Genomic DNA, 24,662 nt, shown 5'->3' on the forward strand with positions numbered 1-24,662 from the left:
CTGGGGAAGAGTAACAGATTCATGCAGTGTGCAGAGCTATCATTATAAGAACTAAATCTCAATTTTTTTGGTTTCATCCAGCTGAAGCATGTTGCTTTGACCTACTTCTGTCAAGCTTATCCTTGCTTGCTGACAGAACATAGGCCAAGATGGTGTGTGCAGCCAGATTTCTTAGTACTTTGGCATCAGGATTCTTGTTTGATATACTGAGTCACCCTTCCCAAGTCCCATGAGCACAGGCTGTGGAAATGTGGATTATGGTCTTTGATTCCTCCTGGCTTGACTTGGGCAGTGCAACTTGTCCCACTTGATATGTATCAAGAGGAGATGAGTGCAGGGTGAGAGTGCTGGATTTTCCCGTTTGAATTCTATAAAAGTAGGAAATTTGCCAAATATTTAAGTTCAGTACACATATATTCATTAAACAAGTCTAAGAAGTTTTTAAATGGAATGCATGCAGGTTATACAGACTGTAGTAAAAGGAGGAGGCTAGTTACAGGGCAGAGTTGCGTAGGGGGACAGGGATATCACACATGGGTAACAAGCAGGACTGTGTGATGCTTTTTAACATTTTGTCCTTTTATTGTGCTGAATTATGAGGAGAGAGAAGGGTAAGTGGACTTGCACTTCACTCTAGGGTCCTGCTTTCTTCTGGGGCAGAAGGGACCTTCCACTGAATTAATTCTGCAGAGGGTCCTGCAGTGACATAAGCCCACAGGAGAAGCAGCTAATGCATTTCCTATAAAACGAACAAAATCAGGCATGTGCTTCAACTAGTCCTGGTTTTTGTAAGACTGGTGCTGATATTAGCCAACTGTTGGCCTGAGTCTAAGTGGGACCCCAAAATCTCAGTGATCTTTTTCAGTGGAAGAGGGATTTTTTGCACCTGAGAGGTAAGATCCAGATGAAGAGCATGGGAATATTAGAATCCAGTCAGTGCCTTCTGCCTCGCTATTATTAAAAGATATTTCTGTTCTTCTGCTAGTCTATGAAGAGATATCCCTGTCGACAGTGTGAACGCTCATTTAATGCCTCCAACAGTCTGCGTAGACACATCCGCAATAATCACGATACAGCAAAGAAAGTTTATACTTGCTGGTACGTACTGAATGCTGCTTTTCAAATTTGTTTTCAACAACAAGCTAATCCTTCAAGTTTGGAAGCCCTTTGTAATAGATCATGTCTGCTTCTGTCTACCCGAGGCTATAAGTTACTGAGGGAGAATGAGAAGAATGTGTTCAACATGAGAGACTCGGTGGCTAAAATAAGTCCCTGCTTTTGACAGCACAGTGCCCTTTGGAAATGTAGGTTAAAGTTTGATTTGAGATTGGCAGGTGCAAAATGAGAATGATATTGTGCACCTGTGTGGAACAGCCAATAAAATATTGGGCCAATCTTTGTTCCTTCATGGTTGCTGTAGTCGTGCATCACTCTTGTGCCTCCCCCATGAAAAAATGGTACAAAAAGTGTGTAAAATCCTAATGAACCAGGGCAGTAGATCTTGCCACCTCTTTACACAGGCAGAACTGACTGCAGAAGCTGCAGGGTGATGCCGAATTAAGCCTGGTGGATTTGCTTGGGAAGATGCACGTTGGAAAATGGATCTGGAGACTTCAGACAAGACAAGCTATATAAATCAGCAGTGAATGAAAATCATTGCTAGTGAACATATTTTAACTGCAAGTACCGTCTCAGTTCAGGACAAAGCCCAGTGTTTACAAAACTGCCTCTGCAACTGCTGTGTTCTCATCTGCCATTGCAGAATAAGTCATACGCCAAGCGACTGGGCAGACTTGCTTCCTGTCTCATTCTGAGACATCCTTCTGAAACAGAATTAATGCATATCTGTGTTGGAATGAAAGTTTGCAGTGATGTAGGTTGGGAGGTTTTTTTTTTATTTAACTCAAATTTTCGTTTAATGCTGGTGTTTCTGAAGAGTGTGGTGTCACTTTACTGCACTTAAGTTACTAAAAGCCTGTCTTGAAGAATACATCCCTCATGTACTTTATTTCTTCGGACTGCTTAGTGAGCCATAGTAGCTTTTAGTAAATGGATAAAGTATTGGCATCACCACTGGGGCCTGATAGGAGTACATCTGATAGGAATACATTCCTGACGCATTTTTCGGTGAGGACTTCTAAACTTTCCATTTCTTGTAACTGTGATCTGACTTGGAACCTCTGGAGAAGATGAAACGTTGGCTCCTAGTATTTTTCATTCAGCTTTAAGTTTGTGGTTGATGGTCTTTGGCAGGGGTCCTTAAACTACGGCCCGCGGGCTGGATACGGCCCCCCAGGGTCCTCAATCCGGTCGCTGGTATTTACAGACACACACAGCCCCTGCCCCGCCAGGGGCTGGGGGGGAAGGGAAACTAAGCAGCCACAGATGACTGCCTGCCACTTCATCCGCGTGCTGGCCCCCTGGTTAAAAAGTTTGAGGACCCCTGGTCTTTGGAGTTACACGCACCTGATTTGTGTAAATCTATTCACTGTGGATCAAGTGTTTTCAAAGTGGAGTGTATCAGAATTGAAATGAACATAAAGCCTAGCTGGGAAGGAGATTTGTATAGGAATACCTCATAATCTGGGGGGTGCCAGCCTACTGTGTGCATTGGCTTTATAGGCCCTGGAGTCCAGTTTTTCTGTAACCTTTCAGAATGACACACAGTTGTGGACCCACAGCTTCACTCAAGGGTCCACGATCATTCCATGTTTACAGCTAGAAATTCAAGTAAATTGTGGTTGTGTTTAATTCTCAAGCTTGTAGTTTAATTTTCAAGCTCCTCAAAATCTGTTGATGAAGTCTTAATTGAACAGTGGTTGTGCTCTCTTTAATCATTGTAGTGGGAGACTTACTGAAATCACAGTACTCTTCAAATGAAACCTTTTCCTTGAAATACTTGTCCCAGCATCTCCAATGGCTGCTCTTTGGATCCAGTGTCTCCTGTTCAGTCTCCCCTTTGATCCCTTATAGTTTGTCCAGAGCGCTGTTCTAAAAATCTCCTCAGTGACTGTTATTTGCAAATTAGAATTCCTTTGAATTCCTTCTCAGCTCATTTCTTCAGTCAGTAAGAGAACACATCTCTGCTTCTCCTTTTCTTTTCCCTTGGTTAATGGTGTCTGTTTTCCTTCTTCCCACCAGGCAGTTTGCATCAGTCTCACCTGTTATTCCCTTCAGGGGTTTTGACACCTTAACTTCCTATCATTCTCCTCTCCTGGATTCCATGTGAAGCATGAGTAAAATTTGTCATTAATCCAGCAATTGAGTATTTTTGTGACTCCTGCATGCTGTCTTTTAGGTGACCTCCCTCTGACTCTGAACATTTGAGGCTGTGATTTCCCTTTTCCCCCTGCCCTGCTTAGGTCTCTACCTCTTGTTAAATCTGTAGGGAGAAACCAGTGATGGAGGACTTGCATGAACACCCTCCTGCCAAGCTTGTCACTGGAGTAATTCAGGTTAGAAAAGCATCTTTCCCTGCTTACATGAAAAGAATTCAAAATTGGGACAAATTGCACAATATTCTGATGTTTTATGTATTTTCTTTCATAATTTACTTGGTTATTGTTGTGAGAACTTGCTCTTAGTTTCCAAGTTTTAAGTACAAACTGCCTGGAACACTTGATTTTCAACATATTTATTTTTGATAAATACCACTTAATAACCTTTCGTCTTTCTTCCATGAGGGAGAAAAATTCCATCATTATTAAATGTTAATTTATCATCTAAGCAGTTCCTGTTAAAAACCGGAAGTATTCAATGAGCACGTCTGCATTTTCGCATCATTACTGACTGTTGTTTAATTTCCATCTAGTTACTGAAAGATCAGTAGGAATCTTCTTCTCTCCTTTCAAAAGATGTCTTTGTTGCCCAGAGACACTTCATCTCCTCTCTGTTGATTTTCATCCCTTGCTGCCTACATTTCAACTGCAATTTGTGCATTTCAGAAAAGTCAGGTGTTACTTGCCTCATTGCTTGGGTCAATACGGAGCTGGTGGACCTTTCCCATGTCACACTGGCAGGCAGCAAAAGAGTACAAAGTCAGTCTTGGGTTTCCCAGTTGCTAACAGAGACCCCTGTGTACTTCACCATGCTGCAGAGATGTGGTTTATGTGTCTGCAAGGCCTGGCACTTATTTCCAGTAGACCTCAGTCATCCAGGAGTGAAGGTTGTTTAACAGATGGCATATCCCCTTCACATCTCCTTTTGAAATGTCAACCATGCTTTCTAGCAGCTCTTGAATCCTACCAAGTTTTAACATGAATAATTACATATAAATGATGCGTACATGAGTGCTTCTTCCTGGGTTATTGCAATTAATGGAAGTTCAGCAGTTTTATAAGCATGTTAAGTGTGTTATGATACACATGATCTTGTGGATGTGATGCTGCACTGGTGCTTGGGAACGCTGGGTGCAGAACCGGGTTCTGCTGCAGGCCTCCTTGGTGTTACGCAAGTCATGAGGTCCCTCTGCATGGAGGTCTCTCATCTGAGAGTCACTTTTCTCCCATGTATTTTCCATCTTGATTATTTATCTTGTACTTGTGTAGCATGTATCACGGTGAGCCAGATTTTCACTAGTCCCTGTATTTATTTAGTACATTCCCATTCATGCTTACTGTGGAAAATTCTAAACTGTGCTAGATTTCTCTCAAGGGTCATGTTTTATTATTAAAATGATGATTTGTTGCATATTTTGGTAATTTAATAGTACATTACTCATCAGCATCTGTCTCCAATGGCACCTATTGGTGTGGCACATAACAGAGCTGTTTGGATGGAAATTAACTGCTTGGCATTTCCTTTAATAAATTTTCTTCCTTTTTGTATTCTCAAGGTACTGCACAGATGAAAATCAGACATTTCCTCAGCCATTCATGCTGGAGAATCACATCAGCCTCATGCACGGCATCAAAAACCCAGACTTATCCCAGATGGCCAAAGCAAAAGCTCCAGAGAGAGATACAGCTGAAGTAACTGATATATTTTCATTGAAAAATAAATGTACCTGGCGAGTAGGTGTTCACTTGGGGTGTTTTGTCGAGCTGCAGCCTTGCAGCCAGCAGTCAGGCCGTCTCATCCATACGGCACATTTCCTTCCCCTCCTCTGAACTCCATCCAGTTTGCTTCTCTCTGGCAGTGTCAGAATCAGAACTGAAAGTGCAGCTGAGCTGCAGCAGCACCAGGGCAACGTATCTTGCATTTTTCAATATATCCTTGGAACATGTGGCCCTGTGTTTTTATCTTTTACTGGCCGTTTTTCAGTCTGCTTTGTAACCAGGTCTTATTTAGGTTTGTTATTACTGTCATTTTCCCCTGCCACTGTGTTCACCAGCCTGGTACATTTTTCCTCTTTCTCCCTTGTTTTTTTCTGCTAGTTACAAAAGACTTCTGTTATGAGAACTGCATTCCTCCTAAGTAGGACTGTATCATTTTTTTCAGCAAATGTAACTGTTCAACTCATTTTATTTTGGGCCAGTTTGGAGCAGAGGGTTGGCTGATTGGCCTTCTTTGCTCCATTTCCTTTGAAAATAGACATACATTTTCCATATGACTGCAATTTATTTTCATCTGTACCCTAGCATAGAGGGGTCGCAGCCAAGACTGACTCCCCTTTATATTTATGCCACAAGAAAACCTGGGGTAACTCAAGATTTCACTTTCATGAGCTGGTGGCTGCTTCCCCCAAGCACAGCCAACATACCAGGGCACCTGGCTAAGCAGTGGCGGGTGGTGGCTTCACATGGCTCCAGCTGCTCTGCAAATACAAGCCTATAAGCTGTATCCTAAACAAAGACTGCTCAGTGCTGCTGGATGAGGAGATAACAAAATCACATGATGGGACATATGCAAGTGAGCCATCCTCATGGGAGGAGAAGCACACTGTGGGATTATAAGACAGAAGGGATGGGTTAATGAGAGATGCTGTGAAAAAAGCCTGAGTGGAGGGGAAAATGTTCAGAGTTAAATCTGAGAAGCATTGTCTAGGCTAAGGACCATCCCTGTGACCCTCAGCTGTCCCTGCTCTGTGGGCTCCTTCTTCCCACACCAAGTTCACATTTTCTCTCCCAATCATGTTTCTGCCCAGCCAACTCCTCCCAGATCTCCCACCCCATGTCACAGGACAGCAGTTGAGATCCTTCATGCTGGGGTGAGGCATTTGGGTACTGGTAGGAAAGGCCATGCAACAGGAGTCCCTAGGGATGGCTTCCTTTAGTTTGTATCCAAATACCAATGCGTATTCACCCTTGGGTGTCTTCAGATATGCACTTATTCTTCCATTGGCTCGAACAATAAAGTAACTTTAATCTTATTTTTTTAAGGCAAAATCTCCGAAGAGGATGGCAATGGATGAGCTGGGTCAAGCAGAGACCACTGCGGGTTCAGATGTGCCACCAGCCAAAAAACTGAAAACGCATTGGAAATGTGCTAAATGTGGCTTTGCGACAGACATCAGTACTGAGTTTCAGGAACACATACCTCAGCACAAGACAGACAGCTCCACCTACCAGTGCTTGTTCTGCGGCTTGTGCTACACCTCTCACATCTCTCTGAACAGACACCTCTTCATTGTTCATAAAGTAAAGGATGAAGAGGAGGAGGAGGAAGAGGAGGAGGAGGAAGAAGATGAACGGCAGAAGTTACAAAGGGAGATGAGTGAAAATGGACATGAGAGCTATAATGGTGAGATGAACACTATGGTAGAAGAAAACCTGAAATGCAGAGAGTGTAGAAGTGACTCAGCTCTTTGTGAACACAGTCAGACTTCTGGCGTGGAGGGTCCTAACAGCACCTCGCAGAACAATCATTCAGTCTCTTAAGACTTAAAAACAAAAAACCCCTTTTGATTGGTCGGGGTTCTTTGTTGGGTTTTTTTTACTCAAAATACAGGGTGGGGATGGGGTGAATCTTTGAAATATTCTGTTGATTTTTTGGGATGGACATTGCTTTCCGTTAACTTCTATTTGTAAGGGAAATTTAAAAACAAACAAAAAACCAAACCCTGCCATTGCATCCTAAGCACTAACTCTCTGCCAGACCAGAGAGATGAAAAGGGAAAGCAGGGCGAGAATCCTCGCTGGAGCTTGTCCAACTCCTGAGGATCTAGGAGCACTTTCTGCAGCTGCAGTTTCCTTAAGATGAGCTCTCTTCTTTTAAGTGTGCACTGCCTCAGCCTCTGCCCGGAGCCCCAGCCTTGCCTTCCCTATCTTGCTTTCTTTCTTCTATTTATGGCTTCTTTTTTCTCTTCCCATCCTGCTTTTGTTTTATTCATTTTAACTCATAACACTGTCTCAGCAAAACACACTTGTCAGGACCATGCTGGCGGATCTGGGATCTGGTGTGTTACACGGGACGGGTTCAAGCTGTAAGTTGTGCTGATACTTCTTTAATTGCCCAAATAACAACTGTATTTTCCAAAACACAATGTAATGAAATGTCTTGGACCTGAATCATCCTGAAAGAGAATTTTGTAGCCCCTGTCCTCTTGGGTGAGCACAGCTCAAAGCTACGTGTTGCGTTAAGGAGGGTCTGGTCCCCCTTGGGGATGTGTTGGCCATGCATCAGTGGAGTTGTGCTGCTGGAAGCCGTTCCAGGGCTGGGTGCAGCTGGGCCCGGTGCCTGGTGGCTCATCCTGGCAGGGAGCTCGGGGCAGAGCTGGGGGGCAGGTTGGCACCATTCCCAGAAGGGGAAAACATTCCCTGTCCATGACATCACCTGGAGGGAAGCTGCGGCGGCACTCCTGACAGCACTGGTTTGTGGGGGGCTCCCTGGCCAGCTTGTTGTGAGCTGCCAGGGCAGGAGGGGAGCGTGGCCCACGCTAGCAGCAGCGGGAACCAGCATCCCGCGGTGCGGCGAGGGCTGGTGTCTGGCAGGGCTCAGCAGGGCCTGTCACATGGGAGACGTTTCTTTCCGTGCAGTCATATTGACTCTTTTTGCTCACTCATTCCCGTCACACATGTGCTTCATGTAATATAATTATCTTCTTACTGTTCTTTTTTTTATTATGTTGAGCCAGAACCCTGCTCGTTGTTTACTATGACAATGTTTAAATAATTTAAGAACTATTTATCTTATCGCATTCGGATCGCTCACCTTCTCGTCTTGACGTGTTTTGATACAACAGTTTGGACTCTTTGTATTTTTTGATACGGTGTACGTTAGCCTAGGGGATGTTTTACCAGGTAGCCTACGTAGAGTTAAGGATAGCAGGGGGCGCTCCCGAGCCATCACGTATCTATTTAACCCGCAGCGGCGTCTGTGCCTTGCTACGATGTTTACTTCAAAGTATTGCAAATAAAAGCATCCAAGGGTGCCTGCCTGGGCGTCGTTCTTGGCTCGGGCCGCCACCGCCGCACCTCGGCCGCCGGGCGGGGCACAAGCGGCGGTGACGCGACCGGAAGCGGGGCTGGAAGCGGAAGCGGGGCTGGAAGCGGAAGCGGGGCCGGGCGGGCGGTGGTGCTGCCGCCGTCGGGGCTGGCGATGCTGTCGCTGGACTTTCTGGACGATGTGCGGCGCATGAACAAGCGGCAGGTGCTGAGCCGGGGCGGGGGGGTCGGGGCGGGCCCCGGGGGGCGGGCCGGGTCGGGTGCGCCCTGCCCGGCTCTGCCCAGGCCTGCCCGGTCGCGGGGCCTGACGCCCCCCTCCCCTCGCAGCTGTACTATCAGGTGCTGAACTTCGGCATGATCGTCTCGTCCGCCCTCATGATCTGGAAGGGGCTGATGGTGGTGACGGGCAGCGAGAGCCCCATCGTGGTGGTGCTGAGGCAAGTTCCGTGGCGGCGGGGAGGGGGGGGCTGTCGGGGGGACTGGTACAGCCGTCGCGCTGCGGGGTGGGGGTGAGACCCCGCGGGCCTTGGGCAGGGCCGGAGAGCGGCGGGCGCCGCCCTGTCGTGGCGGTGCGGGCTCGCTGGGCCCACCCGGAGGAAGTTTTCCGGAGGGATGGGGCAGCTGGAGGATCCTGCCCCGTCCCCGGCGGGCGAGAGGCTCTGAGGATTCCTGCTCTCGGGTCAGGCAGAGGAACAGCGAGGGAAGAGGAAGTAGGTGAGCGAGGCTGGGAGCATCGCGTAGAAATAGCATCTCACCCTTCCACTTCTGCCAGCTGGATGGATTGTATGTTGGAGAGTTAGTCCTGAGAAAGGGGAAAGAGGAGGAAGGACTTCAAAGAAATACGGTAAGAGCGGAACTTGCACATTTCTGGACCGTACCAAACCTGGAGAAATGCTGAGTGCTGGGGGCAAGAGAGACTTGAAAAAGGCAGGCCTTGAAGCAGGGGATGGTGAACCCGTTGCTTGAGGGGGGGATCATTCCTGTATAAAAGCAGTGCTTATGGCAGAGCTTGCCTTCACATCAAGGCAAATGGTACTTCCTGTAGTAGAAGTTGTGGTAGCAGAACATCACAGTGCACTGGTACCTCCTGCTGTGCCTGTCCGTGTCTCTTGTTGCTGCTACATGAATGGTTGAAGGATGTGGAGAGCCTCAGTTAGTGAAAAGGAAGCTGAAATCTTTGAGATGCCAGTAATAAATTCAGTTAGTGAAAAAGAGTTGTTGGGGTTTTTGAATGGGAACTGGCTTGCCAAAAAGCCCAGTGAGCTTTATTATGTGTTACATTGCATCCTTAAAAGTATCCGCTAACTCTTCTTTCGCAGCTGCTTGGTTTTTTCCAGGCCTTCTAGTGAGCTGTAACATGGCCAGGTAAAGGGGAGCCTTAACTGTAGTCCTTTCTATAAGAGTTATTGCTCTGTAACTGGATATGTTTTAGGTGTTGCATGTTGTCCTCACAAAAGTGCCATTCGGTAGGTACCACCAGCGCTACTCCCACCCTCCTGCTGCCTGGGACAGGTTCCTTGGGCAGTCATTGGATGCTGGTGTGGATATTGCGCAGGGCCTGTTCTGTGGCCATGTCAGCTTTTGTGTGTGTTTCTACATTGGTGTTAATTACTGCATGCCCTTTAACTAAACTCCCTCCTGATGGGCCCGTGAAGTACAGGGGAGACGTTTCATGCTGCTCCACCCAGTAAGATGGGCCATTAGGTCACATCCCTTCTTCACTGATGTGATCTTCTGTTCTCAATAGCAGCTTCTGAGCTGTCTCAGGATAAAGCACAAATTTATGCAGTACTTTAAAGTTCATCATTTTGTTTTGTACTGCATTATTTATTTGGACTGGAAAAGGTTAAGTAGTTTGTAACAATTGCCATTTACAAGATGGGAAGAGAATAACTTGAATAGTGGTGCCTGAAATGAGATTAAGCAAAGTGATTAATCACAATAACAAATTTTTAGCACACCTGTCTGTCTGTCTGTTCCAGATGGGAATACAAGAGCCTGTATGTTTTAGTGCGTGGTTCGTAAGGATGATCTATCTACCTGCAAAAAATAAAAATAAATGACATTAAAAAAGCTTCCCACCACTGCAGTGCTGCCATTTAGCCCTATCAAATAAAGAGCTCAGAAGTCAAAAAGATACTTAATAACAACAACTTTGTTAAGAAGAAAGAAGAAGACTTTTCCTGTTTGGTGTGCTTTTAACACTGGCTCCTGGCAGTGCTCTTCTCCCAACAAGTCAATATTGCTGGTAGCATGGTGATTGAAAATCTTATTATAATAGAGGTTAGACATCTGCCTGGTCTCCAAGGTGGTTTCCTTAGGAGTTCTTCATTGAGATTCTTGTGAAATTTTTCTTAAAGGACTGTAAACTCCAAAACCTGATTCTGATATTTTTAATTGCTCCTCTTTTTCAGTGGAAGCATGGAGCCTGCATTTCACAGAGGAGATCTCCTGTTCCTCACAAACCGAATTGAAGATCCAATCAGAGTGGGAGAAATTGTGGTCTTTAGGATAGAAGGAAGGGAAATTCCTATAGTACATCGTGTCCTGAAAATTCATGAGAAGTATGTCAAGAATTTTGGGAATTGTACTGCAGATGTTTAGCTAAATTTATTTTTCCTCAGTTCCTTGGATAAACAAATGAGTGGGATGTCAGTATATTCAGGTGCTGTAGGAAGTAATGTTGAAGTTTCAGACAGGCAAAATCTGCCCTCCTTGGCTTACTTGTAAAGATCACCTAACAACGCACAAGGTGGGGTGTCTGTTCCAGTGTCCTGGGCTCCCTGTGTCACTTAATGTCTCCTGTGCCATCATTTCCATCCCAAGCTGCTATATAATATTACTGGGTTGTCTCCTGTAGGTATGGATGCATTTGTGTGTGTGAAGTGACTCGTTTGTAGAGGTAGAATGTACAGAAGGGGGGCATTCTGTGTGTAGCATGCATTATTTTAAAACTTGTCTTCATAAGGTCCTAGTTCCTGCTGTCATGCAGAAGCAGGGTGTTCCTTTTCTTTGTAGGAAGTTTTGCATTCTTATACTTGGTGCCTGTATGTGCTGCACGCTCCATATACTGTTCATTCTCTAAACATTTAGCAGGTTGTGTGTGTGAAGGAATAAAGCGCAGTTAGTCTGGTTTGATTGCTGAATAGGGCTTGGTTTTCCAAGCAAGGCTTCCTCTGCAGCCATGAGCCTTCCTATTTTGCTGGATGGAACTGTGGCTGCTCCAGGCTGGTCTGTGGGGATCCAAGCCAGCCCTGTGTGGCACTTGAGTGAAAACTAAATCTTGAATTGAATGCCTCATTCTTCAAATCAGCTCTGAGAGGGCAATAATTGGATGGGGTCCCAGCATCTCTTTCTGCTGAGTAAATGCCTGCTGCAGTATGAATGAACTGGAGCTATACTAGCACTCGAAGATCTGTTCCTAGGTTAAGTGAATCACTTTAATCCTGTGTAATGGTGGCATCTGAGGATTGCTCTAGTCAAGTGAGGTCGATGGGATAGAGAAGGTCCCTTTGCTCAAGCGTTCATAACAGCCACAGCTACAGCTGTTGGGACATCTAAACCATTTGTCTGGACCAATGTCAAGGTCGACAAACTTCGTGCACATAAATAGTCTGGCTGAAATCCTGGCTGTGAGAGTGTGGCACCTCTCCCAGTAGACAGAGCACATTCTTTGCTGTTCACATGTATTCTGTACCCTAAACGTTTAACAGTGTCAGTTTTCAAAGTATTGTTCTTTGGTACCACTAATTTAAAAACAAGATCAGTGTGCTTGGTAAATTTGATGCCTAATGTTGCGCGTGCACTTTTTGTGATGTCTTGGGAACTCTTTTAAACAAAACACCACTTTCCTGCTCTCCTGTTGCATGCTAAAGGCTCAGCTGGGCTCTCGTGCTGCTGTTTGGGCTGATTATTGAAAAGGCAAGAAAGGTCAGGGTCTTCTGTCTGCTCTCAACCAGTGTATAGGAAGGAGAAGCAGACACATGCATTCTGTGTGGTAGTTCATCTTCAGATATTACCCACTCTTCTTTTTTTGCCTGGCTCTATCTCACCGCTAGGTATTAAGGTATCCAGTGGTTGGTTTTTGTTTTGTTTTGGTTTTTTTAAATCTAACAGGATCATAGGACCAATCCTAGATTCTGTGAAGTAAACCATTGTCCAGTGTTGTTGTGTTTCATTTAAATAAAACAACCAAAGACAGACCTGATCTTTATGTTAGGAAAGATAAAACTGAAAAATCTGTACTGTGACCTGAAGCTGGACTCTGAAGGCAGGACTCTGAGATATCAGTTGCTGCTCTCACTGTTTAAAGAATACTTTTCTGGTGCCAGTTTGGCATTCAAGAGTGCCCTCTGAATGGCTGGAGTTTCCCATTACTTCCTATAGTTATGGACTGAATATGAAAGCTGTGAAAAGGCTCTGTGAAAGCTGACAGGAATGTCAAAATGAAGGAAAACAGAAACCCTGTTCTCCACGATTTTGTGGCAACTCAGGCTCCAGTTCACATCAGTAGTGTTTCAGTAAGAAAATGTTTTTTACTTGTTAGCCTTTTCTTCATTGTTCAGCACGAAACTGAGTTCATTCTTTGTCACTAAACATTGAGCCTGTGGTCAAAATTTACTTATTGGTTTTGGTGCAGGACAGACCAGTTTTCGTTCACATTTCAGACAGGAGAGCAACTGTGCTGTGGGTTTCTCATACTGGTTCATGATAAAGCACTGAATCCGCTCAAAAAGATAATGCACTCTGATGCCATCAGTCTTCAGAGCTGAAACTACATTATCTGCACCTTTGGGTATCTTCATCTTTTTCCAGACTGTTATCTCTAAGCTCCTAGAGCAAGGGTCCTCAAACAACGGCCTGCGGGCCAGATACAGCCCCCCAGGGTCCTCAATCTGGCCCCCAGTATTTACAGACCCCCCCGCCGGGGGTTTGGGGGGAAACCAAGCAGCCGCAGATGACTGCCTGCCACTTCATCCATGTGCCGGCCCCCTGGTTAAAAAGTTTGAAGACCCCTGTCCTAGGGTGTTTGGCTCACAGTGTGGGAACAACAATGTGCTTTGAAGAAAGGTCTGTTCTTCCCCCCGACACCCTTTTTTTTGTCTTCTAAGCTTCTGTCAAGTAACACACATTAGTATTCAGGCATAATGAAAACAATCAGCACGAGCTCTGAAGGCTTTCTGCATACTTGGCCTGTGTTGTATTTGATCTGTCATTTCTGTGAGTAAGCTGACAGAATCAAGCAAAAATAATGCTCTGGCTCAGCATCTGCTGTTATGTGCCACAGGGAGATAGATGACTGTGGCTGGCTGATCCCTGAGTAGCAGCACAAACTGGTGCTTAGAAGCAAGCATTGCTGGCAGGCCAGCAAGCTGAATGGAAATTACTGAGGAAGGACACATAACGTGGTATATAAAGCTAGAGCGTAACAGCAGCTGTTTCCTCATCAAAGCAAAGGTTCATCTGCTCTAGGATCCTGTTTCTAGCAAGCTAATTCATCTCGAGACAAAGACTAGAGAGAGTATGTAGTGATAATTGCCCTGCTTTCTGCAAATCACAATTTCAAGCACAAAGTCACAGTTCTTTATTAATAGCCTCCCTTTCTTTGTTACACGGAGTATCCAGTCACTTTTTTAACTGATACAACTTTTTGGCATCCAAAATATCCTTCCTGAGAGACATGGTTTAGTTTGCACTGTTGTTAGTTCTGCATAGCACCTTCTCTGGCTTGTTTTAACATGTTACCTCTGAGTTTCATTTGATGCCCTCTAGGTCTTATATTGGAAGAAGCAGTGAAAAGCTGTTAGTTTGTTGCTGTTTGTGTCATTTATATTGGACTACCATTATATCTCCCATCAGTTCTGTCTTTTCCAGGCTGAAGAGTCCTGGTCTGTTGTTTCTTGTATGGAAGTGGTTCCAGACCTTGTTACCCATTTCTGAACCTTTGCCAGTTCTTCTCTCCATTTCAAAAAAGGATGTAGGGGGTTCAGAACTGCACAGAGCATTCAAGATGTAGGCACATCGTGAGTTCATGCAGTATCATAATGGTATTGTTTGTTTTGTTCTGTCCCCCTTTTCATAATAATTCCTAAGTTTCAGCTTGCTTCTGACCACTACTGAGTGTTTGCTTTAACCCCAAAGTCTCATTTTGGGTGGTAGTACAGAGCCCAGAACCCAACATTTGTGTTTGAAGCAAGAGAAGCATCAACATGAGAGAGGTCAAAAGCAAAGAGGCGATAGCTGTACCTTCACTAGAAATGGCTCATCCTGCTGGTTCTGTTCTTAAACTCTGCTGGAAAGCTTGGTTGGGGGCAGAATTCATTCTTTTATTGGCAGGGTTTTTTTCAAACTGTCTGCTTTCCACTGCATTTGGCAGTTTCCCTTTTTCATCCTGCTCCAATGTGTAGGACACTATTGCTTCTAATATCTTGGTGTTAGTCTACATGCTTGTTCTAGAGCAGCTTTTATTAAGTTCTTTTTCTCTGATTTACCTGGCTGTCTTGTCTTTGCTAGGCAAAATGGTGACATCAAATTTTTGACAAAGGGAGACAATAATGCCGTTGATGATAGAGGGCTGTACAAACGAGGGCAGCACTGGTTGGAGAAAAAGGACGTAGTAGGACGAGCAAGAGGGTAAGTAAAGTTGAAAAAGATGTGACTTTTTACACTGCCATTCCCCAGTGCCATCTGTCAATCCCTCTCAAACTCTCCCTACTGGGTTTTTGTGACCTGCCTGAAAGCATTTCAAAAGGTACCATGGAGAGTTAAAAACCAAAGGTAGTCCAGTCCTTAGTTTGGCTTAAGCGAAGGCGTCGTGCTGTGAGCTACATCCTGAGTTTTTGATGCTGGATGGACACCGGTGCAAAGGTAGTGCACACTCAGGCGTGATCAGAATTTTCATCAAAATTATTCTGCAAGGCACGGTCTTTGCAGGCAAGTGAGATCTGAACAAGACAGAGGCTAAAACACGCTCTGTGGTTTGTTGTCACTCAGCCCCCACTGCCATGACTTCCCTGCTTGGGAGGAAGAAGTCCCAGGCCTGTTGACTGTAGCCCTCTGCGTGCTGGAGTGGCTTTTCCTTTGTACAAGTACCAGGGCAGTGCTTCTCCTGTATGCAACCTTGAATAGTGTTTGTTTTAATAAAAACTTTATTCTTGTAGATTTGTGCCCTATATTGGAATAGTGACTATCTTAATGAATGATTACCCAAAATTTAAGGTAAGAGCTTTCATTTTCTGCCTGCTTCTCCTGCCCCAGCTAAAATACTTCACGAGAACTTTATTCACACAGGCAGAACCATTTGCCCTTTGTTTGCTGCTCTTACTGCATCTTTGGATGTGAATGTGGACTCTTGTGTCTTCTCTTCTTTCTCTTACAGTATGCAGTCCTCTTTTTACTGGGTTTGTTTGTGCTGGTCCATCGAGAGTAGCTTCTTGCACTGAAGTATGAGGTGAAGGTGCCATGGATTTTTTTGGATGAACGTTTTAAGTAGATGGTGGTCCAGTGTGCCAGGAGGAAGAAGAAAACATGCATTTCAAAGCTTCTTGCCAGTTTGGGTTTGTTTTGTTTTTTACTGCATAAGGGCAAATGTTTGTCACAGTATTTCCAATGGTTTGTCACATTTTAGCATTTTTAGTGAGTTTTTATATTAAAAATTTAAGCCAAACTGTTCAGTGTTTGTACTTTGAAGCTGAGCTTCCTCTTGAAGTGCCTACAGGACTGGGTCCTCTAAGTCTGTGCCTCTGCTGGGCAAGCGTGACCTCTCCCTGCTGACTGAACTGTCAAATGGTGAGCTCTGGAGGTGATGTTTTTTCTAATTCAGAATTGGAATAAAGATTTTGCGTCTTTCCTAGAACAAGCCCTGCCACGTTCTTCGTTCTTGCCCTGCTGAGTGCAGCCTTGTTGCCCTGTTTTCCTGGGCGGGGGGCCAGGGGGCGGGATGTATACACCTCGGCTTTCCCATTGCAGACTGACTCCTAAAGCCTAGCAAACTAACTTGTGCTTTCTTTACAGAACAGCAGTGGTTGCTCATCTCATTTCTTTTTGGTGAGTAAGCGGTCCTGAGCTGTGGATCTGTTTGATATTTCTGTGTTTCTCTAAATCACACTGAAATAGTCTGCTTAAAGACTACAAGGTGTTTTGGGCAGAAAATGGCAAAGGATTCCTTTGTGTGTAAGCTGTCATTGCAGCACTAGGTAACAAAAGAATTGAGATGGGAAATACCCATAGCGGTATGGCAGGGATGTTTTAGTAGGATGCAATAGTAAAATTTTCTTAGTTTTGGAAATGGGTTTTAGGTTTAATGATCCCTGCAGCTGGCCATGTCTCTTACAGCTCACCTGAAAGCTACAGAAAGACTGAGCCCCCACTGCTCGGAGGTCTAAAAGAAGAAACCACTTGTCACCACGTGCAACAGCTTTTTTTCTAGGCTTCTTGTTCATGATGGTGATCCTTCTTGTGTAGCTGTGGTGTCAGAGGAGAGCCCAAGGAAGAGGTGCAAGACAGAGACTAGTTACCAGCTTCAATATAAATTTGTGCCACCTGCACAGTGTGATTGACCATTATAATTTGCCTCCACAGTGTGCAAACTGACTCATGGAAACATTTTACTTCCCCTTCACTAGGACAGATTTTCATAAAAGCAGGCAGTGGAACCATGGTGCCATTACCACCTCTGCTTGAGGCTGCTTGATCCATTTTCTACAGTTTACCAACCAGCTGTCTCACTAGGACAGCTTCCCCCTGGCAGTGGGAGCCACTTCTTGTGCTTTCCCTGGGCATTCCTCAGTCTTGCAAAATCTACACACAGTTCAAAGCTACTGTGTGTTTTTTCAGGTGCGTTTCATTGCATCCTCTGTTCCCTCTTTTTCATGACTGCTCTGAGGTTCAACAACAACAGGGATCATTAAAGATGATTGCCACTGCCATGAGTACAGCTTGTGTAGCATAAAACATCAGGAAAGGCAAGGACAAAACCCAGTAGGGTGTTTAGGGTCTATTTTCAGTTTCTTACATATGTACCTCGTTAGGCTTCTCAAGCCTGTCCGATCTATGGAAGTGAATTGTGCTGTTAGTTATGTCCACAGGACCGTTTTGCTTAATGCTTAGTAGCTGGGCTGACCTGTGGTGTCCCAACACAAGTTGGTTTAACCAGGTGGTTTGTTCCCTGGGTAGGATGAAGCAAAAAAAATCATGTTTGGGACACTGCAAAGAGTCTGTGAAGGGATCCAGCCCTGAGCCTTGGGCCTGTGGCTCTTTGAGTAATTGTAACTTAATAATAAAAAATGGTAATAAAATCTGTATCTCCCACTCTCAGTGCTGGAGCACTTGAGAAGAGAATGTGGGTACAGAGTTTTTCTGAAATGCTCAAGTCACGGATGGGATGATTTGTCAAAAGCCAAACCTGGCCAGCAGCAAGGGAACACAAAATCTGTGGGAGCTGCTGTGACCATGGAGGACCTTCCTAAGGACTTGGAGCAGTGTTTCCGCCTTGGCAGGTCCCACTGAGGCTTGAGTCTATTCTTCTGCTTTGCCTTTAGCTTAAACTGGTTTTGTGCATAAATTGTTTTTTAACTTGGGCTTACGTAAAGGACTGAGTTGAGCTCTTGTGAAGTCTGCTAATCGACACCTTACGGTGAAAACTCACTGAAGGTGCTGCTGATGCTGTTCTCCAAGTCCTCTCGCATTCACACCCTTTGCAAAAATCTGAGCATGCAGAAGCAGTTGTGTTACTGTTACTGAGTTAATTTAACAAAAAAAAAGACTAAAATACAAAGGATTTATGATTATAGAGCAAAGATGAGCTGTTAAAGATCATCTGCTGAAACCTCAGTTCCAAGAGAAAAGAAATGGTCGTTCTGGGATGTTAGGAGAGGGTAGCCTGTGGGTGCTGCTGGTGGCAGGGTTACCCTCCTGGCGTGGCTGGTCACTGGCAGCAGGTGTCACTGGTTGCTGTGGCTGAGGGCATACTCTGCATGCCAAGGTGGCTGCAGACCTGTTTGGAACTTGAAGGAAGGTGTGTGCCTTTCCCAACCTTGCTCTGGCATGATGCTATGTGAAGTAATTGAGCAGGAAGTGCTTAAAAAAGTGCAGGGTGGTTGGGGTAAAGGGTGGGATGGAACCTGCTGCAGCCCAGCTTCAGTGGGTTGCTCTTTTTCTGAGTTTGCAGACACCTTAAGAACAGAAAGAATTGCCCTAAATCAGGGGCTGCAGTGTGAGATTTGGGAATTCGTCTCTGTGGTCTGTGTTCTGCCTATTTTCAGCTCACTGTAGCTGAGAATGTGGCTCTCCGTTATCTGCAGCTGTGAAATGAGGTATTGGCTCCGATTAAGGTGAGGATAAATAAGCAGTGAATCCACTGACAGCTCCAACGCCCACCAGCTCCCGCACTGCCTCCCCCATCACTATCCCTATAACGCCTTTCCTTCCAGCACAGTGGGAAGAGGGGGTGCGAGGTATGAGCCTGCACAAGCTGGAAGCAGAACATGGGATGACAAAGAGTTGTTGCTGGCTGTCCCCACCAGACTTATTCTGCTTTGCTGAGCAGAAAAGCTACAGAGCGTGCAGGATCTCTGGTTCAGCTGGGTGCTAATGCTGAAATGTTTGGCAAGCGCTGCTGTGCTCCCACAGAGCCAGGGGTTTTGCTGTTAGAACTTGACGTGTCTGTTTTTTGTTTCAGTTTTATTCCTCTTTTTTTTTAAAGCTGAAGCCGTCTGGTCAGCTCTAGCAAAGCTTTTGAGACTGAAGGCTTTGGAGACGGGTACAGATCTCTGTGTCACAACAAGAAAAGGATTTGTTTGTGAAGTATGTGGGTGTTGGAAGGTCTGGTTTGTAAAGGAAAAAAAAACAAACCACCCAAACCCAAGAAAAATACCTGCCAGGGCTAAGATTCCTTCTGTTTCTGTTATGGTTACAGCCAAACAGAGCAGGTTTTCTGGTAGGCAATTTCATTGCTTAATTGCTGTTCAATCACATCTGCAGTTCAGGGCACAGATATCTTCATGGGCAGGAGCTGTTTCACAGAGCAGAGTGATGCTGGGCTATTTCTGATCATTGCTAGAATTTTGTTGGGTGACTCCATTTTTTCATATTGAAGCTAAATGCATGAGCAAAAGCGTGATGGATAGGAGGTGAGCTGAGGAGTAACATGCTTAATGTCAAAACTCCTTGAGACGAAGGCTATCTTTGTATGTTTATGATACTTAAACATATGGTTGTTGGTTGAACGGTAATAAGCATTACACTGTTTCATCCAGATCTGTTGCTGCATATTGCTTAGCAGGGGTTTCTAGGGCTTGGATTTGTAAGACAATCGTTGCATCCTTTCATTTAATGAGGCGAGGTAATCTCACGGCGGTTTTCCTGCCCTTAAAATCAGAACAGGTCAACCTCACTTTTTCCAGGACAATCTGCAAGGTGAAGTCTTGTCCATGCGTGTTTAGAAGACCAGTTCCTGTGGGAGAAATGCATGAAAGCTCCCAGAATGGGCCAGGCTGGCCAGGAGAGGCGGGGTGGCTTAGGCAGAGCATGTCGCTTGGGGATGGCTCCTGTGCTGGAGCAGGGGAACGCAAAGCAGATGTTTAGGTAACCCAGGCTGAAGACGCATGCTGTGTCAGTGGCTCAGTGGCTGAGTCAGATGAGGAATGTCCTGGTTCCCGTCCTCAGTCTGCGAGATGTGCCTGGTGATGCCGGCAGGGCACAGCCTTTGCCCTTCCCATCAGTGTCTGCAGCTCCCGGTGGCAGTTGATGTGTAGTAGTGACTGATCCGACTGTCTCATCACTGGCTCCTGAGAGAAGAGAAATAGCACCTACACTGCCTTTTGAGCCAGTTGAATAGCTGCCTGCCCCTTCTGCCTTCTCCCCTCCCCTGCAACACTTCCATCCCTTTGTCATCTGCACCCAGGCACTTCAGCTTGCTCGCCCCTCAGGAAGCCGCGGGTCTCTGCAGAGACAGAGATGGCTCTGCAGCCTGATGCATGTTGGAGTTGGAAGGGGTATGGTGGCTTTCCTGGCAAGCCTGCCTTGTTGGATCTCCTTAGCTGTAACTGGATGGCTTTGCTGCTACTTGGCGGTCTGCCGGGCTATGAGGAGCCCCTCTTCATGGTAGCAGCTTTGCTGCTTGCTGTTGTGTGCTCATCCCTGCTCGCCCCTCAGTTTCTGTGGAAAGCCACCAGCTCCTCCACACAGAGTCCTGCTTCCCTGTGGAGCAGGGCCTGCCTACATGCTGGGTCCTGCTGCTTGCTAAATCAGTTCCTGCTCACGGAGCAGTTCATACACATGTTCAATTCTAGCAGGTCCTTTAAATGTTTGATCCAGCAGAGTTCCCTAAACCTTAGGGGAAATCAAATACCTCCACAGAGAAGAACAGTCTAAATAGGGATGGGCTAGAAAACCTACCGTCTGTGATCCAGGATGGAGCAGGCACGCTCTGTCTCTCACTCCCTCTGCCTCATCTCCTGACTTGCACCCCTTCTGTTTTAATGATTTAGAAACACTTCCCAGAGTTCTCTCTGCGAGAATCTTAATATCACCTTTCTTTTCCAATCTCTCCTTCCCTTGCAGAAACTAAACCTTGCAAGGGTTTCAGTTTCCAGAGAGACAGAAGTAAAAGTAATGTAGAGAAAAGTAACTTCAATTTAATTTCTCTGAACCTCAATTCACTCAGACTGGGACATCAGATTTCTGCCATGTAATTCTGGTTGGGACACTTCTGAGCTAAGCTAGGCCTGGATTTGCCTGCAAGAAAACAATATTTTGTTCTCTAAGTCTCCTTGCAGAGCAGTTATTCTTACTATGTCCAGTGAGTGGGAAACCTCAGGAAAAACCACAACTTGTTTAAAGCTTAAATGAAAATTGAAAAGGAGTTGAAAACAAGATGTGCAAGTTTTCAAATTTTATCTTTTGTAAATAACAGTTGTTGCCTGTGGACAAATGAATGTAACGGAGGGATTTAATCTTTGTAAACAAGAGAAAAATGCATCAAAGTAGACCCTCAGGCTTATGGCAGGATTTTAAATTTGACCTGGCTTTGGAGAAGTGGTGAAGAGGAGGCTAAAACAACTTAACTGCTACTGAGAGTTTTATTGGCACCAGGAGCTCTGTGAAAGAGGCGAACAGGGGGATTCGACGCCTTTGCTGTTTGTGTTTGTTTTTTATTAGAGCCATTGATTTTGAGCATGCATTTGCCTGCCCAGCTGGATGTCTGCAGGGCTGGGGAGTGCCTGCGCTGTGTTTCTGGAGCTCCACAGCTCGGAGTCTCTCCCAGACCAGATTGGCCACGTTTCTGGGAGATGCATTAGTCAATGCCAAGGTTTCCAAGCATAATTTAACAAAGAAATAAACTGGACCTTGCTTTAAACGCTATAAGCCACAGTATTTCCAGGTTGGTCTGTTCCGTTTGTTCATTATTAGCTCAGCGTTAGCAAGGCCCTCTTGGATGTGCAGGTTTTAGATATATTTATTTTCCATAGTTATGGAAAGGTCTCCTTTCTTTGCTCGATGAAATCTTGCTTCATCTTTAGTTACATTTGGAGGATTTGCTAATAGTGCCCATTTCATAGGTCTGTTACTACTCATATTAGCCCTACATGGACAAAAGGTGCTCTTCGATGAGGAACAGGGCACCCCAGGCGTCCTGTGCGGCCAGCAGCTCCTGGACACCAGCAGTGGAAGAACATGCAGAAGGGATCGGTGACCCAAAGGATGGCAATGAACCCGTAGGCCCGGTTGTAGCTGCCCATAGGCTCTGCAAGGACGCAGACCTGAAAGCACTGACCTGTTTGCCGTGGTGAGCACCCCTGTTTTGTCAAGCCTACCGTGGCACCAAGGGGCAGAACAGTGGCTGAGGTGGAGATGTGGGGATCGGTAGGCTATAAACCAGATCTGTGGACTGGAAAGGAATAGGGCTGTTCCTTGTTCAAGAAGTTAGGAGGTGCATGGGCAAGGTGAGCCCACTGGGATCATTCAACTGGATTTCCCAAAGGTACTTGGCAAGGTCCCTCAGCAAAGGCTCCTAAAGAAAGAACGCAACCCCAGAATGGGAGGTGAGGTCCTTACAGGGAGAAATAATTTGCTAAAAGGTAAGGAACAGAAGGTAGGAGGCAACAAGCTCTGCAGCAGAAAACACCAGGGAGCTGTACAGGGACCACATTCAGCACATTCAAAAATGATCAGCAAAAACAGGCAAATACTGAAGTTTGCTGCTCATGCAAAGGGTCGGTGGATGAAGGCCAACTGTGGAAAAAGACTGGGCAATAAAAAAAGATGAAACTCAAATGTATGTAAATATGAAATGGTGCACAGGGGGAAAAAAGACAATTTTAACTCTATTTATAAAACAACGGGTTCTGAGTTAAGTGTTACCATCTGGAACGTCGGGGTTGTAACAGATTGTGCTATGAAATGGTCAGTAGCCATCGAGAAACATTGTGTGCAAGAATTACCACGGGAAAACAGACAGCAAAACAAACCATCGCTGTTTCCTCCAGCTGGAGGCATCAGGGGAAACCAGTGGTGCCAGCTAAGGATCCCTGGGGTTTTTTGTCTGCTTTGGGTGAGACGGGACCATTTCCCGGAGGGTGTGGATCTGTGCAGGGCTGCAGGGAGGTGGCTGCAGGCTGCTCTCACCCAGCCCCAGAGGGTTAATCCTACCAGGAGAGGGGATGGTTAGCTCTGGGCAGAGGCAGCTCTGCCTCAGGACATAGCCATCTATCAGAAGCCCGGTGTTTGCTGAGTCAACCCTGTCCCTCCCCAGCTCCATTATAAGGCCCTTGCAGGAAGCTGGTGGTCTAGAGGCCCATCTCCTGCACCGCTGGTGGAAGCCGGTGCAGTGACCTTTGTCAGCAAAATCAATTTCTGAAATAGAATTTGTAATGCCTTTTTTGATATATAAGCTGGGAAGATTCCTTTGGTGGCTGGTAACAGTTGGGAAAGCGAGCCTCTGCTGGGCTGGAGAGAGCAAGCAGTGGAGGATGCTGCAGTGGTGATTCCTGCCCTGAATGCTGCAGGTCTCAGCAGGCTCCAGACCAAAGCTGTCCAAGGTTCCAGCCTCCCCTGCTGCCAGTGCTTCTCTTAGTATGCTAAAGAAAGCTTGCATCCATTCAGATCACAGGTAGATCAAGTTCCTGTCTACCCACAAAATACGGGTGCCCCAGAGCCTTGGTGGACTAAATGTAGGGGCATTTTTTTTTCAAAAGCAAGAAATGCCACCTCCCTGAGAACAGCAGTAGGTTTGTACTTTGGATTCTAATCTACAGAGGAAATCTTTAGCATACTCTTCAGCACAATTCACCGCTGATAGTCAAGGCACTGTGAACTGGCAACGTGTCACAGGGAAGATTCATGAGCACATACTATTTCTTACCCCGGTTTTCTGAGCACCTGTTACGGCCACTGCTGAAGACAGCATCTTTTCATGGGCTGGCTCCTCCACTGCTTGGCAGATGTGTGGGCAGGCGCTGAGTGGGCCAGCTCTGCATGCCAAAGTTGGAGGAAGGCAGATGCAGAAAATCTATCACAAACCCTGCCAGGCTGGTGCCTGGGGATTGGAGCTCAGAGTATGGTGCCTCTCCCAGGTGGGTCCTGGGTGCCAGTTATTTTTTCCAAATTAGGAATGGCATCACCACTTTGCAAGGAAGATAAGGACTAAAAAATCCAGAGGAAACCTGGTCTCCATTTGTAAGCAAGGCTGCTTTTGTTCAGGCTCAGGGTGACAAGAGAGTGGGCAGCTCTCTTGCCTTCCCAGGAATGGTGGAATTTGGCTGCAGTGCCATCAGCCCACTCCAGCCCCATATGACCAAGCTGCAGACCTCACTCCCAGGTGCAGTAAAACACTCAGTGGATGAGCCCAGCTTGTCAAGCATCTACACCTGCCTGGGGGCTGCTCAGCTCCCATGCCACCTTCATTGGAACATCCACTTGGCTGTAATCACACTACTGAAGAGGGTGAGCTGTGCTAAGTCTCCTGCTTGGGGTCTGTCTGTTGGCATCTGGCAGTAGTATTTAATGAGACTGCTGCAGAGGATGAAAGTGGTGATCTCAAAGCCCTGCCTGGGTTACAGCTGCACAGCTGCCTGTAGCACTGGTGCTGCCGCTCAGGGAGTGGTCAGTTTGGGTCTGTTTCATGAGTTGTTTTCCATAAAAATCCCACTGGCTGCCTTGAATCATGCTCCCACTTCCAGCGTCCAAGTTCCCGAGCAGCTATTCCGTTACTCTTCCCAGGCTTGCAGTCTGGGTTATGGGCTCAGCTCTCCCACATGTGCCCCATCTGGTCGAGCCTCAGTACTCAGCAATTAATCTGGTGTCCCCTCAGTTTCTAAGCATTTATAATGACACTGCAAC

At 45.9% G+C, this 24,662-nt stretch overlaps 2 protein-coding genes across 5 annotated transcripts in view; both read left to right on the forward strand.

Moving 5' to 3' along the window:
* The window catches only part of ZNF592 (zinc finger protein 592), a 37,340-nt gene extending 29,029 nt beyond the window's left edge, over window positions 1-8,311 (forward strand). The window contains exons 7-9 of one of the 2 annotated variants that reach the window (XM_005437530.4): window positions 986-1,098; window positions 4,835-4,970; window positions 6,321-8,311. In XM_005437530.4, the coding sequence (XP_005437587.2) occupies window positions 986-1,098; window positions 4,835-4,970; window positions 6,321-6,818 (747 nt within the window). In that variant the 3' untranslated portion in view covers window positions 6,819-8,311. The remainder of the gene's footprint in view (window positions 1-985; window positions 1,099-4,834; window positions 4,971-6,320) is intronic. The other variant, XR_008733382.1, reaches the window with a different exon arrangement.
* A 78-nt stretch (window positions 8,312-8,389) lies between these two features.
* Window positions 8,390-15,990, forward strand: SEC11A (SEC11 homolog A, signal peptidase complex subunit). 3 transcript variants are annotated; one of them, XM_055717401.1, is made up of 6 exons: window positions 8,392-8,529; window positions 8,652-8,761; window positions 10,739-10,888; window positions 14,838-14,957; window positions 15,485-15,542; window positions 15,703-15,990. In XM_055717401.1, exons 1-6 carry the CDS (start codon window positions 8,479-8,481, stop codon window positions 15,751-15,753), a joined length of 540 nt encoding a protein of 179 aa, XP_055573376.1. In that variant the 5' UTR covers window positions 8,392-8,478; the 3' UTR covers window positions 15,754-15,990. The 3 variants fall into 3 exon arrangements, with proteins under 3 accessions (XP_055573378.1, XP_055573376.1, XP_055573377.1); XM_055717403.1 differs by lacking the exons at window positions 15,485-15,542; window positions 15,703-15,990 and adding an exon at window positions 14,199-14,347 and having other exon boundaries at window positions 8,390-8,529; window positions 14,838-14,963; XM_055717402.1 differs by lacking the exon at window positions 15,485-15,542.
* Window positions 15,991-24,662: the final 8,672 nt, after the last annotated feature.

The sequence above is a fragment of the Falco cherrug genome, chromosome 7 (genome assembly GCF_023634085.1).
Source record: "Falco cherrug isolate bFalChe1 chromosome 7, bFalChe1.pri, whole genome shotgun sequence".
Lineage (NCBI taxonomy): Eukaryota > Metazoa > Chordata > Aves > Falconiformes > Falconidae > Falco > Falco cherrug.